Raw genomic sequence first — 17,630 nt, forward strand, 5'->3', positions numbered from 1 at the left:
ACACCTCACACAAACAGTCCATCCTTAGCAAATAAGTTATTTCGTTACTAAAGTTCTTGCTTTGGTGTTGGGGGAGCTTGATCTCGGAGTCTCGCGCATCCCTTAATGTTAGAGGCCCTGGCTCAGGCCTGGTGCCCTTGACCGTCCACACACCTTCCCTGGTGGCCTCACCCAGTTTCCTGATGTGGACACCGTCTGCATCCCGCTCCCCCCGAGCTGCACCCTCCATGGACACCGTCCGTGCAGCCCCCACCCAGACCACCGTTGGACTCCCGGCTGGCTGTGTCCTCGCCCGTCGGGCCCTCTGCGGCCTTCCCGTCTGCTGATGGAAGGCCCTTCCTGTTATCGAGGCCGAAGCCTTCAGCGGCCGCGGCTGCTCTTCTCCCCCTTCGTGGCCGGTCTGTCAGGAAGACTCGCTGGCCCCGTCCGCCGTGAGGGCCGCGTCTGGCTTCCTCCCACGGGGCATCCTCACCGGTGCCCGGCTGTCCCCTGCCCACCGTCAGGCCCTGCTTCTTGGAACAGCTGGACGCAGCTCGCAAAGCCCTGCCCCAAAGTCTGCAGCACTGCCCGAGCGCTCCCCGTGCCCCAGGCCTATGGTCACCTGTCCCCCGAGTCCTCTTCCTGCTCCTCCCGCATCTTCCCTCAGCTGACTCCTGGACCGTCCCCACCCCACTTCCTTCCGTCTGCGCTCAGACAGCACATTCCCGGGGGGCTTCTGAGGGCCCCATCTGAAGCAACGACGGTCCCATCCCGACTCTGTGCCTTGTCCCCGTGACATCGGATATCCGCTCACCGGCTGTCACTGTCAGCAGTCTGTTCCCTCTGGAACGGTCCCTCCAGAAGGGCAGGGCTGCGGTTTGGCATATCCCCTGTGCCTGGCGCCCAGCAGGGCCTCAGTGAGTGTTCGTGAATAACCAGCGTAGACATTTGCTGCGTCCAAGTGTGGGCTTTGGCGGAGGCCCGAGGCGGCCCCTCAACTTGCTGGTGATGTGTACGCACTCTGGACAAAGCACACAGCTGGCTGCGTACCTCCTGCACCGTGGCCTCAGGAGACAGCGGGGTCTTGGTCACGCTGTGCCCTCCCAACAGCCCCACGTGGCACCCAGAAGCAAGGGCTCAGTGTGTGTGTTTGCTGAGACGGGCTGAGTCTCCCCCTGGGAACGGGGATTGTTCCCGCCGAGCCCCGGGGAGGGTCGCTCCCACAAGGGCCTGAGCTGGACAGGCTCTGGATACAGGGAGGGTTAGGACAGGTGTCCGGGTCCAGCTTACCTGCAGCCAAGAGAGGGAAGTGACCTTGAAGGGATGAGCAGGAGTGCAGATTTGGGGGTGCTACGGGGGGGGGTCCCTGAGGCTGCAGGGCCGGCACCTCCCTGGGGGGCGCTGCTTGTCTCCATGTGTCCCTGCACCCCCCCCCCCCCGCCCCGGGCAGGACCTGCCCCAGGCAGGGGTTGGGGCTGTCTTCCTGACTGTCGCAAGTACAGAGGACTGAGCGTGCCTGGTGCTCATGTCCTGGCCCAGGAAGCCGGGTGGGTACCTGGCGGTACTGCTCCCGCTTTGGACACCCCACCCTCCCTGCCTCAGAGCGTAACCGCAACCTCACAGCTCCCTGCCCAGCTGCTCCCCTGGGGCCCCGGGAAAGCCCACTGAGCGACCCCGGGGTGGTCACCTGACAGGCCAGAGGAGGTGCGTTCAGCCCCGCGGTGGCGTCCCGCAGGTATCACTGGAGGTGCACCGCGGCCAGCGCCCCTGGGCACCCCTGCTTCTCCGCCTCCTCCCCACGCAGCCTGGACGCCGGGGCTCCCACCCTTTCCTTTCCTGCGGACTCTCTGAGTGACAGCTATGACCAGTTTCTCGTGACACTGATGGTGTCCAGCGGTGGCCGGAACTCTTCAGAGGCACAGGTGTTCCTGTCCCCTCGCCCCAACTCGGCACTCAGGTGTGTCCTGTCCTGTGCTCCCTGCACTGCAGATCCAATGGGTGCACCCTTCATGCTCTGCCCTATGGGTGTGGGAGCCACTACATGCGGGAGCCGGGCCCACAGGAGAAAGGGGCTGACCAGGGAGGGCTGGGGGCATCCGCGGTCCTCTGGCCCCAGGGCAGAGCCTTTTGGGCACATGCTGGCACCTGGGGGCTCCAAGCGGGAGGGCTCCTGTGTCTGGGGCCTGAGGCCAAGCCTGGAAGGGGCTAAGGCATCTCAGGGCCTCTGCCCAGGGCCTTCCAGGCGTCGCCGAGCTGGGCCAGATGGCAGCGTGGAGGTGGTGCAGGTGGAAGGGGCAGAGAAATACTATGACCACAGAGGCCAGCACCTGAGTGAGGGCCCCACTCAGCGCCGGCACCATGCAGGCTGGCGTGCCCTGCCGCTGCTTCAGACTTCCCCTGGGGAGCTAGGTCCCGAGGAGCGGGCTGGGGGCAAGCGGGACCGCTTCCGTACATGGACCCCGCAACGGGTCTAGGCAGTTGCCATCGTCATGTTGAAAACACGTGTAGTTAGAAGTGTGGGTAGCTGGTTCTGGAAGGCTTCCTGGAGGAGGAAGCAAATTGGCCGTGCCTGGCAGGACCAATGCAAAGGAGAGGACATGAGCTGTGGTACCAAGGTCAGGCAGACCACCGTGATGGAGCCCCGCCACCCCCCAGGGGTTTGAAACAAGTCTCAGCAGACAGAGTGGACACTTCTCCAAGGTCCATACAGACCCAGACTGCCTGCATCGGTTTTGAATTGTGATGTGTGTTAAAGGTGAAGGAATGGGGGTGCCCTGCTGGCTCAGTCAGTGGAGCATGTGACTCTTGATCTCTGGGTCGTGAGTTCAAGCCCCACACTGGGTGTGGAGCCTACTTAAAAAAAATTTTTTTTTTAAGTGAAGGAATGCCAGTACAGGGCTACAAGCCTTGGGCCATCATTTAAATAATTATACTGGGGCGCCTGGGTGGCGCAGTCGGTTAAGCGTCCGACTTCAGCCAGGTCACGATCTCGCAGTCCGTGAGTTCGAGCCCCGCGTCAGGCTCTGGGCTGATGGCTCGGAGCCTGGAGCCTGTTTCCGATTCTGTGTCTCCCTCTCTCTCTGCCCCTCCCCCGTTCATGCTCTGTCTCTCTCTGTCCCAAAAATAAATACATGTTGAAAAAAAAAAATTTAAATAATTATACTAATAAGTTAGGCCCTTTTAAAAAGAATACAATGTACCATATGATTCTGCTACTCATAAGATAAAGAATTTATTTGAAGATACTCACCATGTTCTAAAGGTGGATGTCTATCAGTCCTGTCAGGCATTATCTGGGCCCCTGTGGACCCTGTCTCTGCGAGGTCTGGGGCCAGACGGGCCTCCCGCGTCTGGCCCGTCCCTACCCAACAGGCACATGCACGTGGTGCATGGAGAGAGACGTGACCACTTACACGCAGACACACGTGTGTGCACACATAGGGACAGCCCGGCCTGAGGCCCCTCGAGGAGCCTGCGTGGCCCCGTGTGCTGTGCTCCCTCCACCCGGACCTCCTGTGCTGGGGGGGCCGCGGTCTGACACGGGGGGAACACCTGCACCGCACACATGCTCGGGGAGGTTGGGGGGGGGGGGTCTCTCTACCTTGGCCTGCCGAGTCCCGCAGGACAGAAACCCGTCGAATCAGGCCCGCGGCGGCAAACCCTGACCACCCATACCGCCTAAGGAACTGCGTTCCTCAGGGCATGTGTTGGCAAGTGCTGGTCAGCAAAGGAGCCTGGGGAAGGAATTCGGGGGGCCGCGGGGCTGCAGGCCTGAGAGATTGTGTGGGGCCCAGCAGACTGCAGGGAGCAAGGCTAAGGGCATGGATGCAGTGTCCCCTGGAGGACCCGAGGCCGTGTGAGAATGCAGAATGTCCTCGGCCACTGGGGGCGGAGCCCCAAGGTGAAGAGAACGCTCAGGGGGCGTCCCTCCTGCAGAGAGAGTGGCCAGAGCGCCATCCTGGCTCTGTCCCGAGCTGTGTAACCTGGAGGGATCGCACACCCTCTCATTGAGCTCAATGTGTTTGCCTCCTGAGATCTGGCCCGCATGGGTGGAGCTGGGTGAGGGCTCGGCCACCCCAGAGGTGCTCAGTCACGTTGGCCGTGACACAGACACCCTCTTAACGTGGCTGAACGAGACCACAGAAGCACCCAGTCCTTTCCCTAAAACCTCCAACCCGGTCTGCACGTCACAGATTTGTCCACATCTCCTGGGTCAACTTTAGAGACGTCTTTGTTAACTGGAACGAGGAACTTTGTCTTCAGGCTGAGTGCGAAGTCTGTGGCCAAGTGTCCGGGCTGTCCTACTCCTGGGACCTCTTCCTGGTCAACGCAACAGAAGGGACTAGTGTGGAAGGTGAGGTCGCTGCCCCTTCGTGTGTTAAGCGGGGCAGGACGCGGGGATTCACAGATCGCTAATGGTATGCAGACTGCCTCCTCTGGGCCGGCATCCCTGGTCCTGCCTGTCACTGACCGTGTCCCCCAGCCCCTCTCCTTTATGCCCTTGGGGATGCCTCGCCCCCGTCCCTCCCAGGTCCCGCCATCCTTGGGGCCAGGTCTCGGCCCAGCTCTGCTCCCCGTGCCCAGAGGGGCTTCTCCAAGACCTGGCTCTCTTGGGTGGGGAAGGTGGGTCCGGGCGCTGCCGGGATGGTGGTGAGGGTACGTGGGATCCCGGGAGAACACACCCACTCTGGGGTAGGCGGTGGCCTGCGGGTGCCATGGCCGCTGGGTTTGAACCACGAGGGACATGGGTTCCCACCGGTGGTGTCTGTGATCAGAGAGATGGTGGCGAATGGCAAACAGAAGGGCTTTTATTTCTGAGCTGCGCGTGGCTGTTCCTATGACAGAAGCTTGTGCCAAGCCCTCAGAAACCCACACTTAACTTCTTTTGGATCCGTTTGGTGGGACCACACGCAGCTTCCCTACACGGAGCTCGGAGCCTGGCTGCCCTCACAGCTGGAGGGACACGGAGACTCGGGCAACGTGCACTTCTTCACAGCGGAGCTGTTCCCACACCCCGAGATAGTTGAGTGTTTCTGAGGCAAAGCCCGTGGGGAACGCACTAGAGGAACCTGGGGCACAGACCCCGGTAGTTGATCTTGCAGCAGAGCCAGGGATTATCCCTTGTCTTTGTTGTCACAGAATCTTGCTGTGTCACGGCAGCACTTAAAAGCTGGCCACTGTGACACATCGTCTTTTACGTCTTCAGAAATTTTTCTTTGTTTGGCGTTTGTCCTTTCTCGTAAATTATCCTAGCACTTGTTAGAACTGTGACCCGAGACGCTGACAGGTGAGTGAGGGTCGGGAGAGAGTCCACGTGGCCGCATTGTCTCGAACATGCGTGGACGACCCGTGCCAGGCGGGGCCCCGAGGGGGACACGTGGACAAATTGGTGGCCTGCTTCCATGCATCTGCTTCTCAGGGGCCGGACTGCCTGCCTCCGGTGAAAACCAGGCTCTGCGAATTTTCTCATACGTGTCCTTTTCAGATTTGCATCAGGTCTGTTACAGCAGCACGTGATGTAATCTGTAAACCTTGAACCGCATAGCTTTTCTGCTCCAGATTTCTGACACTGTCCTGTGTTTGTTCAAGTTCCCTTTTGTAGGACGGTGGGGCTGCTGGGCTCTGCCGGGCTGGGGGCCGTTTCCAGGCCACCAGATTCCAGTCCACCGTCCACGGAGCCGAGCTGGCCGGAGTGCCACACAACGGGAGCGCCGTTCTCACAGGAGCCGCCACAGACCCGGGGCCAGCCCGGCCTTTCAGCCGCGGGGAAACCCTCCTCAGGGCCCACGGTCAGCCGACACTGGGTTCCCGCCACGGGTGACGCTGCGGCCCTGGGAGTGACTCCCCAGGACCAGGGCTCTCCAGGACCCAGCTCCCCTGGAGGAAGTTCGCCCTCCCAGGGACTGTCCCCTTCCCCCTCTGGTAAGTGCCACAGTCCCCTCATATTCGGGGCCGGGCCCAGACTCCACTGTCTCCTCCACTGTGGTGGTGACGCGGTAACACCCGCAAGGACAGGATGTGGACTCTAGAAACACACTGGGGTGGCCCACATGCTGCGTCAGGAGGGTGGGTATTAATTTCAGGAGAGTCTTATGGCTTTAAATGACACGTTATGGTTTTCTCCTCTCGTGTAGATTTTGAAGCCTATTACGGCAATATCCAAGAAGCAGAGCTGTCCAGAGGGAGACAGCCCGCTGACTGTGAGTCCGTGCTTCTCCCTCTTTCTGGGGCTCCTTGGGTCCCTGTGTCCCCTCCTCGGGTCCCTGTGTCCCCTCGGGTCTAACCTCTGAAATCGAGAATTGCCCCCCGCCCCATGGCATCACGACCACCAAGAGCTCCCAGAGACAAAGAAGGAAAAAGCCCCGATTCCTCTGCATGGCACCGTCTCCCCCAAATCCTTATTTCCAGCTCACCTACTTCTCTTCGGGCTCCCTGCGCTTCCAAAAGCCCCAGGCCCATGGGGGGTACTGCCCCTGTCCCACACCTCAGTCCCCAGAGCGTCATCTGCCAAAAACACCTCCCTTTGCGCCTTCCCCACTTGTCATCTTGGAGCGCTTCCTCCTTTCCGGTCAGCCTCCGTTCCCTTCCTCTGGGACGGTCCCACCTTCTTACCTTGTATCACCCCCGCTCCTGTGACAGCCCAGCAGACTCCTCACTGCGCCTGAAGCAGGTGCGCGAGGTGCTCGCAGCTGTCTCCTTGTGTGTCCTGCTCTAGTCTAGCTCTTCAGGGGAGCTTCCCTGGCAAGTGCAAACCCATGTGCCAGATGATCACAGTGCCTGGCACACCGGCACACAGTGAGTATGTTCTCAGATGGAGAGATGCACGGTCACTGGAGGATTGGTCGTCTGTGGGCAGGATGGCCAGATAGTCATTGGAGGACGTGTCTGTGGGCAGGACGGCCGGACGGTCAGTGGACGACATGTCTGTGGGCAGGATGGCCGGACGGTCAGTGGACGACGTGTCTGTGGGCAGGACGGCCGGACGGTCAGGGGACGACGTGTCTGTGGGCAGGACGGCCGGACGGTCGGGGGACGACGTGTCTGTGGGCAGGACGGCCGGACGGTCGGGGGACGACGTGACTGTGGGCAGGACGGCCGGACGGTCGGGGGACGACGTGACTGTGGGCAGGACGGCCGGACGGTCGGGGGACGACGTGTCTGTGGGCAGGACGGCCGGACGGTCGGGGGACGACGTGTCTGTGGGCAGGACGGCCGGACGGTCGGGGGACGACGTGACTGTGGGCAGGACGGCCGGACGGTCGGGGGACGACGTGACTGTGGGCAGGACGGCCGGACGGTCGGGGGACGACGTGTCTGTGGGCAGGACGGCCGGACGGTCAGTGGACGACGTGTCTGTGGGCAGGACGGCCGGACGGTCAGTGGACGACGTGTCTGTGGGCAGGACGGCCGGACGGTCAGTGGACCACGTGTCTGTGGGCAGGACGGCCGGACGGTCGGGGGACGACGTGTCTGTGGGCAGGACGGCCGGACGGTCAGGGGATGACATGTCTGTGGGCAGGAAGGCCAGACGGTCAGGGGATGACGTGACTGTGGGCAGGATAGTCGGACGGTCAGTGGACGACGTGTCTGGGCAGGACAGCCAGATGGTCAGCGGACGACGTGTCTGTGTCCCACCACCCCAGGCACCTGGACCACGCGGGAGCCCTTGCTCTTTCTCTGCCTCCGTCCCTGCCGCCTGCCCTCATTCACCATGTGACACAGCTGGAGACCTCTCAGGGCCACAGCATAGCCCCCCCGCCCCCCACCAGTCCTCAATGTCTTCCCGCCACATGCTGGGCCTCCCACCAGAGTGCCCTGGCACTTTCTGCCTCATTTCCCTGCCTTTCCCTTTGTCACCCCCTCCAGCCACATCTCCAACCTTCCGGGAGTGTTTACTTGGTCCCTGTCTGTGCCTTGCCCTCCCAGACCATGGCCCAGCAGCTCTAAGACAGCCCCTCCTCGGAGGGGCCCCTCTCGTTCCTCTGACTCCTCTCTCCCTCTCCTCCCTCCCAGGCTCTGCATTGTCTTGTTGCCTCAGGGCCTTACAGTACTGAGGGGGGCAGGGGAGCAAGGGGGCAGGGTCCTCCTGCGCCCTGACCTACCCGGGCAGCTCCAGGAGGCAGGGCCCCTGTCACTCTGGTTAGCGGCTCTGCCCCAGTCCAGCACCCGGCCTGGTGCGCAGAGGGTCTGCTGAACGTGAGAGGCGGGTGGAAGGGACGGAACGTGCCATCGCAGCACGAACCCACGTCATTCAGGAGGACGCACAGCAGAACGGGTACTGATGAAGGCTGTCAGACTGTCATTACGGCCTGTCCCTTACCGTGTCGGCTTGTCTTCCCAGGGCCCAACCCCAGCCTCCCAGGATCAGATCCGAGTTCCAGTGCCGACAGGGGCCGTGGTGACGGGGACAACCTGCTGGGCCCCTTGCCCCCCACAGCTGCTGCTGGGCCCCCTCTCATGGTTGACTGGCCCAAGTCCCCAGTGGGCCGCACACTCTTCCACAGATACACCGCCTCCGGTACGGCACGTGTCTACACAAATGGGAATTGGCAGCTGGTCCAGAAGGGTTTGCTCGCCAGCCCCTTTCTTCTGCCACATTTCCTTTCCACACAGAAGTACTTGGGGTCATTGAGCCTTTTCTCCTTGTATGTGTCCCTCTGGGGACGGCAGACGGGGCCCCATTTACGGGCAGACTTGGCCTCTGTAGCCCCAGGAGCCCTGTCTGCACATGGAACAGCCTGTGCCAGGCCGAGGCCGCGACCTCCACAGGGAGGACGATCACCCCACGGAGTGGGCGTGGTGGCCCCGCTCTGTGACGCACTGGCTCCACTCGGTGCTGGCTTGAGGCCTCTTGTGGGGAAGCCTGGGGCCACGTCTACCTCACTGCTGTCACACGGCTGCCTCCTCCCCTCTCCCCCTGCCCCCCGCCATGGTTCCCTGTGGAGACCACCAGCCTGTATTTTGGGTCCCTCCTGCCTTCAGAGTCAGCCCCTGCCCCCCAGGGAAGGGACCCAGTCCCCAGGGGACAGCGGTCACACCCAGGTTTCAGAAATGGTTTACAGGGTTCCTGCAAGATATAAAAATCGCTTTGAAGTATCTTCTTTTTAAAATATTTATTTATTTATTTATTTATTTATTTATTTATTTATTTATTTATTTAGGAGAGACAGGACAGGGGAGGGACAGAGAGAGAGTGCAGGGGAGGGGCAGAGAGAGGAGGGCAGCAGAGACACAGGACTCCATCTCACAAACTGAGAACGAATGACCTGAGTGGAAATCAGGAGTCAGACACTTAACCGACAGAGCCCCCCAGGCCCCCCTGCTTTGAAATTTCTTCATCACCCTCACGGACAGACTGAATGTGCAAACTAGCCGGCTTGGAGACTGGACCTAATGCTACCGGTGCAGAGTGAGCTCTCACCAGCGTCGTCTCTCCCTCGGAGCCTAGTGTGACCCTGGGCCCACTCCCAGCACCCCCAGTCAGGGTCACTGCTGTTGGGCAGGGGACGCTGGAGGAGAGATTTCAGCTCCGTAAAGAGGGCGGGTGACGAGCATCTGGGGGCATTGCAGGGAGGAGCCTGCTGCACCCCTGCCTATGGAGGTGCAGGGTGTCTGCCCGCTCCCCTGCCTTCAGAGCTTTCCCGTGACGGCTTCCGTGTGCCCCTTCTCCGCAGGTATCACGGGACAGACTGTGACAATCAAGCCATTCGCACTGAGCCCTGGGAAGACCTACGTCCTGCAAGCCTCTGTGGGTATGTTACGCTGTCAGCTGGACCCGGTCGGGGGGATGATGAGGGGTTTCATTACATTCATGTTTTTTCTGGAAATTTCAGCCACTTCAGAGTCTCCCGAGCTCTTGTCCCGGGTGTCCTGACCCTCCCTCCATCCCCACAGTCACTCACTGCTCATTGTTGCCTCCTTGTGTGTTTCTGATCCTTAAGGGATCAGTTGGGTGTTTAGGTCACAGTAAAGGCTGAGGTGTTTGCCTTAAACACACACACACACACACACACACACACACACACACAGAAAACTACATATGTATTTATTTTATTTTGTCCGAGACAAGTGCATTAGCTGCTTCTTTCCCTGCAAATTGGTCGATAACTCCTCCACATATTTAAAACCCAACGAGGTAGCATTTCTGTTGTTCTGTGGACACCGTTTGTTGAATACATGACATGTTTACCCCGCGTCCTGTTCCGTGTCCCTTCTGGCCTTCCCGTGACTCAATCTGACATCTGACTTTGGGGTCATTTTTGGACATTCTGCCCCATTTCTAGAGAGTTGTTGTGGGTTTTTTTTGAAATTTATTTATTTTGAGAGAGAGAGCACGTGCAAATGGGGGAGGAGCAGAGGGAGAGGGGGAGAGAGGATCCCAAGCAGGCCCAGCACTGTCAGCATAGAGCCCAATGTGGGGCTCGAACTCACAAGCTGTAAATTCACGACCTGTGAGATCCCAACCTGAGCGGAGATCAAGAGTCCGACGACGCTCAACCGACTGAGCCTCCCAGGCGCCCCCTAGAGGTCTTTAGTTCCATAGAAGAAGCACAGAGGTTCTGACGGTTTACACGTAGGGATGGGTTTGGGTCGGTACCCATACTTTTGGGCTCGTGGACACCCTGGTGCGTTTCAAGTGTTGTATTCTGCATTGGCTTCCTTTCTTCTGGGCATGTAGCACGAGGCTGACTTCCCTGTGAGACCCCTTGGTAGGGCCGGCAGGGTCCCTGGGCTTCATTCTTGTTCCCCCTGTCTCTGTTGACATCGTTGCAAAGGTCGTCCTGCCCCTTCCATGGGCGTTCAGAGACTAAACCCCAGGTGCCTGTGTTTGGTACAAGAGAAGCATTTCCCTGTGTTTTCCCAAATACCACAGAGCCAACCATTGGCTAGCCCTTCCTCCCTTTGCTGCTGACATTTGTCCAAATGACGAGCCTTAGGGCCATTTTCACAGGTGGGTCACACTCCTTCTGGGGGGAAGAGACTCGGCCTCTGTGCAAGAGGCCCAGCTCGTCCCAGCTCACCTCGCTGTGCCGCCCCGGCAGCCACGCTGGCCCCTGGGCTCCACCCACACCAGGCCGGGCCGTGGCCCCCAGCTGACTTCCACGGTCCACATGACCCTGGAGCGGGATGGTAAACGAGGTTATCTCCAGTGTGGCACCTGCTGTTAGGATGATGGTTTATACATCTCATTCTTAGATGTTGCACCTCAAGAAAAAGACATCAGAAGTGGAAAAACAAAACAAAATTGCGTCATGGGAACAAACATGGAACGATTAATGACTAATCATCAGTCATGGTAGCAAATGGGAAATAAAATGTTTGATGCTTGGGGAACCATGGTTGTGCATATTGGACTATGTGTGTTTCCCTGGGGAGTTTGAACTCTGTATTTACATATGAATGCAGTTGACAGAAGCCATAAAAAATGGCATTGGTGCTAAATTCAAGTCAGCCACACGTAACTGTTTGTGGATGAGACTTTGAGAGGACCCAGGTTGGGGGGGGTGGCGAGTCTGCGGTGAGGGGGAGCCCTGTGTCATTTAGTGTCTGTGCTCAAGACTTTGATTTCCATCTGCATGATCTGCGTGTGCCTCCCAACCCCCGGGCCTGGGTGTGGCTGCCTGCACATTGAGTGCCTGTGGACGTGTCACATGACAGGTGCCGCGTGCAGGGTCCCCCCCTCCCGCACATGTCGCAATCACCCGCCACTGGGTCCCCCCACTCGGGCTCTGACCCAATCCGAATCTCTAGCAAGTTCCCAGGCGACGCCGATGCCACTGTCTGGGGATCGCACGGTGGCAGCCACACAGTGTCCCACTGGGACCGTGCGTTCGTGCAACTGTAGTTCTCTGTCACGCTCTCCTCCACAGCCTCCAAGCACGGCTTCCTGGGGCGAGCTCAGCTTTACGTGACGCTCAGGCCAGCTCCGTGGGCCGTGACCTGTCAAGTGCAGCCACATCGTGGCCTCGAGGCACACACCGTCTTCAGCATCTTCTGCATGTCAGGGAGACCGGTACGCGCGGCTGCCCCGAGTGTGTCCCAGAGGCAGAGGTGGCTCTCCAGGGAGATGCTGTGGGACATTAACCCTGGGGTCTGGGGGCAGGAGTGCCGTGGCTGTGCCCTCCACCCGCTCAGGGAGACACCACCCGTTCCTTCCCCCACCCTGCCCCTTCCCTCAGAACCCACCGCCTGTGTCCCTGGAGGGTCGGATCCTGGCCTCCCTTGGGGCCCAGGCAAATGTCCTGGGTTGTTTTTTTTAGTTAAGTTTTTATATCAGTTCCAGTATGGTCAACATGCAGAGTTAGTTTCAGGTGTACCATATATTGATTCAACATTTTTTTTTAAGTTTATTTATTTTGGGAGAGAGAGAGAATAAGTGGAGGAGGGGCAGAAAGAGAGGGAGAGAGAATCCCAAGCAGGCTCTGCACTGTCAGCACAGAGCCCGATGCGGGGCTCCAACCCATGAACCGTGAGATCACGACCTGAGCCGAAATCAAGAGTTAGATGCTTAACCGACTGAACCACCCAGGTGCCCCTGATTCAACATCTCTATACAACACTCAGTGCTCATCACAAATGCATCCTTAACCCTCGTCCTTCCCCCACTCTCCTCTGGTGACCATGAGTGTATTCTCTGTAGTTAAGAGTCTGTTTCTTGCTTTGCCTCTCTCTCTCTCTCTCTCTCTCTCTCTCTCTCTCTCTCTCTGTTTGTCCAAATGCCCTGTTCTGACACCAAGAACAAGTTGCCCGAGCCCCCCCCATCTCCTGTCTGCTGTGTCCCCTTCAGCCCGAGGAGGCCCAGACCACATGTGCCTCTGTGACTTTTGGGAGACCCCAGGCCAGGAGAGCACACGACCCTGAGTGACAGGCACAGCCAGTGTGTGGGGTCCTCTCAGCTCTGGACCCCATACGTGTGTGCACGTGTGTGCATTCGGGGGGACACAAAGTTAGTATCTGCCCCCAGCCTGTGTATAAACAGTGCCCTCGGGTGGAGTGAAGGAGGCAGGGGTGTGTACTTCCTGGGGACGTGATTCAGTTTGTTCACCTCTACACTGTTTTTTGTTCTCCGTGGAACGGATCCTAGGACTTCCATTACAAATTCAGTTACCGGATAGGAAACGGGTCCAGACACACTTTGTACCACGGGACAGACACCCAGTACTACTTTGCGCTGCCCGCAGGCGAGCCCTTGGATGACTATAAAGGTAAGTCAGTCAGGCCGTGGGTGTGGGTTGCTGGCTGTGTTTGCTTACGGTCCTAAACCTTCCCCCTGGTTTCCCCAAACTACAAAATGTTAAAACTATGCATCTAGAAAATAAGTTCTCGGGGCACCTGGGTGGCTCAGTCGGTTGAGCGCCCAACTTCAGCTCAGGTCATGATATCAAGTTTCATGGGTTTGAGCCCTGTGTCGGGCTCTGTGCTGACAGCTCGGAGCCTGGAGCCTGCTTCGGATTCTGTGTCTCCCTCTCTCTCTGCTCCTCCCCTGCTCGTGCTCTGTCTCTGTCTCTGTCTCAAAAATATATAAATGTTAAAATTTTTTTTTTAATTTAGAAAATAAGTTCTTATTTATTCATCTGGAAAAGTGTCATGCTTTTTAGATGAGGTGGATTACCTACTTTCTAGTGTAGAGACATTAGCGAAACTATAAATAAATTTCTTTTAAAATTACAGCTGAGATATAGTGTAAATGCTGAAGTGCCAGGGAACATCTTGTGAGTATGGATTAAACGTTTGAGACCAAGCTGTCCCTTGTTTACTGACAAAACATGTGGTCTCTGGTGAATCCTGCATTGGTTGTAGACAGAACCCAATGGGGGGGCTCCCGCCGCGAAGAAAACACAGGGGTAAGGGAATGTAGAGTTGAGTATGTGTTGTTCCCAGAGCAAAAAGAGCTCCACGATGCTGGCAGCTTCCCCGACCCCTGTGCCGGCGGGCTGCCCCATTCTCAGCCGGCCACAGTGGCCTCCCTCCGCTGCGCGTATTAGATACCCCACCACTGAGGAAAGCGGCCCCATCTGCGGGACCGTGCCTGTTACGTCAATCTCGGGGGCTGACAGGGTGTTTTTTAGCCTTCTGGATGATTCTGACATGCAGGCAAGTTTGAGAGTCACTCATCCAGAAGTTTCTTTGACCTGGCCACCTGAGAGTATTTCAGCCTGACGTCTGCAACTGGTTCATCCACCTGGTTTGCTTAAACCTCCTCTCTCCCTGAACCCCAGCCAGAAAGGTGTCTAGTTCAGGAAAGCCTCCCTGACCCCCAGTTAGACACATGTGCACCTTCTCCTGGCTGTAGGTGGGTGACACTGAGCAAAGGCCTTCTGAGCTGGACACCTATCCGCTCAGATGGGCACATCTGCCGTGTGTCCTGATGAGCGCGGTGATGGCTGCAGGTGGTTTCAGGGCCTGCCTCACTCCTTCCAGAATGAAACCACACGCACCTTCTGTCTCCTGGAAAGTTTCCTCCAAATGGATGCTCGCCCCGCAGGCTCCCCTGCTTCCTGGTGTTGGGCACGAAGCCCTATGCTTTGATTCAGACTGGGCAGTGCCTCTCTCCAGACTCCTGCCCACAGGGCCATGTGGGACCCCGTCCGCAGGGGTGTGCAGACCATAGGGCTGTGCACATGCCCACCTAGGACATCAGGGCAGGGCCTCAGCTCTGTGTTGGATGGATTTTTGTTTTGCTTTTTTAATGTTTATTTATTTTTGAAAGAGAGAGCATGAGCAGGGGAGGGGCAGAGAGAGATGGACACACAGGATCCGAAGCAGGCTCCAGGCTCTGAGCTGTCAGCACAGAGCCTGACACAGGACTCAAACCCACGAACTGCGAGATCATGACCTGAGCCGAAGTCTGACGCTCAACCGACTGAGCCCCCCAGGTGCCCCCATGTGGGATCAATTTGTAGACCCATATTTCAGGCCACCGTCACTGAGCAATGTCAGGGTGAGTGACATCCCCAGGTCATTCCAAAGACCCCACAGGAGTTACAGTTGTCGACACAGGGATGATCTGTTCCTTCGAGGACCTGACTTGAAGATTCCTACGAGGGGGAACGCAGGCAGACTGAATACAGTGCAGCAGACCCTTAATCCCAGCCCATTCCATCTCTGGACTGAAGGTTCCACAGCCGCAGGGGTCGGGGTGGGGTCCACCTGAACTCTGCCGGCTCCCGCTGCCTTGCCTGAGTCCCCTGCTTCAGCGGGAGGGCCACGTCACCTGCAGTGGGGTCCCTGCAGCTCTTGTTAAACCGGCTCTCTCGCAGCTGACATGGGGCCTCCCCGTATCCACGGGCTCAGAGTCCTAGGACAGGGGGGAGTCCAGAATTCGCTTGTAGGGGTGATGGGGTGGCCAGGGTCCAGGGACCACAACCCTCAAAATTAAGTCCCAAATCCTGGGCCCTGTGTTTTGGGTTGAGATGCTTTTATGAAAGCCCATGACATGCCTCTGTTCTGCTCTTTTGCGTGACTCCTGTGGCTGGCCCCGTGGCTTTCGTGGTGAGTGTCATCCACACCCCAGACCCTAGGCCTGCACCACAGGACGGAGTTTCTGACGCCCCAGAAAAGGCATTTCTGACCACGCTCCCATGACTTCACGCAGACTTCCTTTGCCTTTCTCCAGACTTGCCGTGTCTCTGTACGTGATTTAGGAGCGGCTTAAAATGTTACCCCAACGCCTAATCCTCCGTTGCGGACTGTGGCTTTTGTCCTCTGGGCTTCCCACAGCTCCATCTTCCCCCTGGCCCAGTGCTCCCAGGCCCAGTGCTCCCAGGTGGGACCGGTCCCGTTTGCTAGTGGCCTTGAGCTGCCGGCTCCCAGGGCCTGCAGGTCAGACGAGTGCCGAGGAAGTGGGAGTGAGCAAACCACCTCCTGGCTCCTGTGGCCTGTGGCTGTTGCTTCTGCTGCCTCTTGTGACTGCATCCGTGTCCCCAGCTCTCTGGTGCTCAGTGTCCCATACTGCTGTGGGGCATTTTACATTGGAACGCCAGACCTCGCCCCTAGGATGGGGCAGCCACACTCAGCGCTCACGCCTCACTCTGTTGTGATGCACGGTGTCATTACTGTTCTGGTGATGGCTGGCAGTAGACAGTCTGGGTCCTGAGGTGTTGGTATCCTCTGTTACGTTCCCTTCCAGTCATGCTGTCCACCGAGATCACAGATGGCTCGGGCTCCCGGGCACAGCCGTGTGCCGTGGCGGTGACTGTGCTGCCCCGTCTCCACGGGGGTCTCTGCCTGGACGAGGACATGTGAGTAAGCGGCACAGAGACCCCGGCGCGTGCCTGCATTTCCTCGGGGCCGGGTCTCCCCCGCTCGGCCACGGGTGGAGTAAACGATGGCTCCTGGGGTCCTATCTTGTCAGGATGAGCAAAAGAAATCATCGTACTGAGACATCATCTGTGTGCCACTCGTTCAGCCATATACAGAACACAGTCCCGGGGCGCTTGGGGGGCTCAGTGGGTTTAGCATCGGACTCTTGAATCCAGCTCAGGTCATGATCTCACGATTCGTGAGATCAAGCCCAGCGTCGGGCTCTGCACTGACAGCACGGAGCCTGCTTAGGATTCCCTGTCTCTCTCTCTATCTCTCTCTCTCTCTCTCTCTCTGCCCCTCCCCCCTTAAACTATATAAACAAACCTTTAAAAAAAAACATAAAAGTGTTTAATTTTGATGAAGTTCAACATCCTAATTTTTCTCTTTTATCGCTTGTGCCTTTGGTATAGCTGTAGGATTTACTCCAGTGTTTTTCTTCCAGGAGATTTCTAGTTTTCTCTCTTACCCTGAGCTCTCTGATCCTCTTTGAGCTAACTTGTGTATGTGGTGTGAGGTAAGGCTCCAGGTTCACTTTTGCACACAGGGATGTCTAGTCCTTCTAGTGCTGTGTGTTGAAAAGGTCAGTCTTACTCATTAAATTGTCTTAGTCCTTTTGTCAAAAATCAATTGCCTGTAAATGCTATGGAGTCTCAATTAATGCTCTGTTCATCTCTATGTCTGATTTCATGGCACTGCCACACTGTCTTAACCACTGTAGCTTTGCAGTGAATTTTGAAATCAGGAAGCATGAATCCACTAACTTTGTTCTTTTTCCACATTTTTTTTGGTTATCCTGGATCTCCTGGTTATTGTTAATCTCTGCAAAAAGCCACCTGGAATTTTTATAGGGATTGCATTGAGTCATTTTGAATATCATCGTTTTGAGAATATGAAGTCTTCTGATGTATGAGCAGAGTTTTCCCTTTACTTAGATTTTCATTTCTTTCAGCAACATTGTATAGTTCCCAGTGTATAGGTATTGAATATTTTTGTCAAATTTAGTTACAAGAATTTCATTCTTTTTCATGCTATTGTAAATCAAGTTGTTTTCTTGTTCTCTTATTTTGGATTTTAATTGCTGGTGTATAGAGATACAATTGTGTCCCACAGCCTTGCTAAACTCGCATGTCTGTTCTAACAGTTTTTGAACGCATTCTTTGGGTTTTTCCACATAGAAGAGCATGCTATCTGCAAATAGAGTTTTCCTCCTTTCCAATCTGGATAATTTCTTACTTCTGGCTTAACTGCATTGGCTAGACTCTTCCAGTTCAGTGATGAGTAGAAGTGACAAGTGTGGAAATCCCGGTCTTGCTTCCGATCGTGGCGGGGAAACATTCCCGAACATT

The 17,630-nt window shown here is 57.2% G+C and overlaps 1 protein-coding gene across 4 annotated transcripts in view; it reads left to right on the forward strand.

The window, feature by feature from the left end:
- Positions 1-17,630, forward strand: part of PKD1L1 (polycystin 1 like 1, transient receptor potential channel interacting) — a 126,719-nt gene that overhangs the window by 45,729 nt on the left and 63,360 nt on the right. For all 4 annotated transcript variants that reach the window (XM_086697127.1, XM_086697128.1, XM_086697129.1 and 1 more), the window contains 9 exons: positions 1,715-1,936; positions 4,173-4,333; positions 5,569-5,901; positions 6,114-6,179; positions 8,321-8,497; positions 9,654-9,731; positions 11,850-11,992; positions 13,064-13,184; positions 16,109-16,220. In XM_086697127.1, the coding sequence (XP_086553253.1) occupies positions 1,715-1,936; positions 4,173-4,333; positions 5,569-5,901; positions 6,114-6,179; positions 8,321-8,497; positions 9,654-9,731; positions 11,850-11,992; positions 13,064-13,184; positions 16,109-16,220 (1,413 nt within the window). The remainder of the gene's footprint in view (positions 1-1,714; positions 1,937-4,172; positions 4,334-5,568; positions 5,902-6,113; positions 6,180-8,320; positions 8,498-9,653; positions 9,732-11,849; positions 11,993-13,063; positions 13,185-16,108; positions 16,221-17,630) is intronic.

This window comes from Puma concolor, chromosome A2, assembly GCF_028749965.1.
Source record: "Puma concolor isolate L17-30 chromosome A2, mPumCon1.1.hap2, whole genome shotgun sequence".
In the NCBI taxonomy this organism is placed as follows: domain Eukaryota; kingdom Metazoa; phylum Chordata; class Mammalia; order Carnivora; family Felidae; genus Puma; species Puma concolor.